At 64.5% G+C, this 1,363-nt stretch overlaps 1 protein-coding gene across 1 annotated transcript in view; it reads left to right on the top strand.

Moving 5' to 3' along the window:
• Positions 1–1,231: 1,231 nt before the first annotated feature.
• TARS2 (threonyl-tRNA synthetase 2, mitochondrial (putative)) overlaps positions 1,232–1,363 on the top strand; it is an 8,644-nt gene continuing 8,512 nt past the window's right edge. Inside the window, exon 1 of the mRNA XM_012730003.1 lies at positions 1,232–1,325. Within this exon, the coding sequence (XP_012585457.1) occupies positions 1,260–1,325 (66 nt within the window). The 5' untranslated portion in view covers positions 1,232–1,259. The remainder of the gene's footprint in view (positions 1,326–1,363) is intronic.

The following is a 1,363-nucleotide window of genomic DNA, read 5'->3' as shown; positions in this document are numbered from 1 at the left end:
TCTCTTTTTTGGTTGCTGAGTAATATTCCATTGTATATATGTACCACATCTTTCTAATCCAGTCATCTACTTTTGGGCATTTGGGCTGCTTCCATGTTTTCCCAATTGTAAATAAATCATGCTGCTGCGTTTTTGCTAACGCCACGCACGTGATCTTTCTCCCAGTCCTGTCTCTCTCTGCATTTCAGGGTCGCTGGCTGCCCCAAGATGGAGCCGCAGGGCGCGGCCTCAGAGCTGCTTCCCCAGACGCAGCTCTGGCCTGCTGGAAGCCTGGATCAAGCAGCTCTCTGTGAGCAACTCCACCGTGATCCCATCACGCTGGCACAGTGAGAACCGACCCTGACCACCCCGCCCGAGGTGAGGGCGCTGGTGGGAACTGCGGTGACCCCACGGCTGTCCCCGAGGCCATGCCCACTCACCGAGTTTAGCACTAGAGACCTCACCGTGCTTGTTTGCCACGTGTAAGGCAGTCGTCTGCGTCCTGGACAGAGCAGGGGAGGGGAGGGGAGGGCGCGACCACGGGGAGCTGGACAGGGCTGGGAGGCAAAGGCCAGGGCAGGGGCGGCTCTGGGGCCAGGGGCGCTCTCGGGACAAGCCGGTGGCCGCAGAGGACAAGACCGCGCCCGCGGCCCTCCTTGCCTCTCCCGCGCCCGCCGTGTCCGCTGTCTACGGGAGGCCAGCAGGTGCCTGCTCCGTCCTAAGGGGCCTCCCGCTCCGGACCTGCAGCTCGGCCCTTGCAGCGCGCCTCCCGCGTCTTAGGCATTTGCATAAATTTGGCCCCAAGGCCGTGAACTGTTGTCCCATTTCGCTGAGAAAACTGAGGCTGAGAGGAAATTTGAGATTAGGGTGCACAGCAGATGGGGTTTCCCTGAGTCCGCAGGTTCCCAACGCTGTGCTCTCAGAGGCGATGTGAAGGCTTTTCTGGCTAGAACGGAAATGGCTTCCTGCCTTTCTGCCCTTCCCGCCCGCTTCCCTCCTGCCCGGGAGCCCCGCGCCCCCTCGCTGCCCGTCGGGCCCAGGGGCCAGGCTGCGCCCGCGGCTGTGTAACCGCTTAGGTCTTCCGGACAGCCGGAACCTCCCACACCGCGGCTCTTGCAGTGAGGGGTGTGCGTCTCTGAGCGCCTGGGGGCGGCGCCAGGCCTGAGTGGCAGCTGCTCCTAGCCAGTAGGCGTGGGCGTTGCTAGACAGGGCGCCAATGAGGGCTCTGGTGGGGGAGAGGCGGCGGCAAGCTGCGGCTGTGCGCTCGGGCCGCCGCGAGCATGGGGCTGTGTCCGAGGTGGCGGCGGCTGTGGCCCCCCGGGCTAGGAGCCTGCGGGCTACACACGGTGCGTGAGGGACCCAGAGCCCCGAGCCGCCTCGGGGC

The sequence above is a fragment of the Condylura cristata genome, unplaced genomic scaffold (assembly GCF_000260355.1).
Source record: "Condylura cristata isolate star-nosed mole 26May11 unplaced genomic scaffold, ConCri1.0 scaffold00026, whole genome shotgun sequence".
NCBI classification, from domain to species: Eukaryota; Metazoa; Chordata; class Mammalia; order Eulipotyphla; family Talpidae; genus Condylura; species Condylura cristata.
Note: the sequence above shows the minus strand (reverse complement) of the source record. Positions and strands in the feature narration are given on the sequence as shown.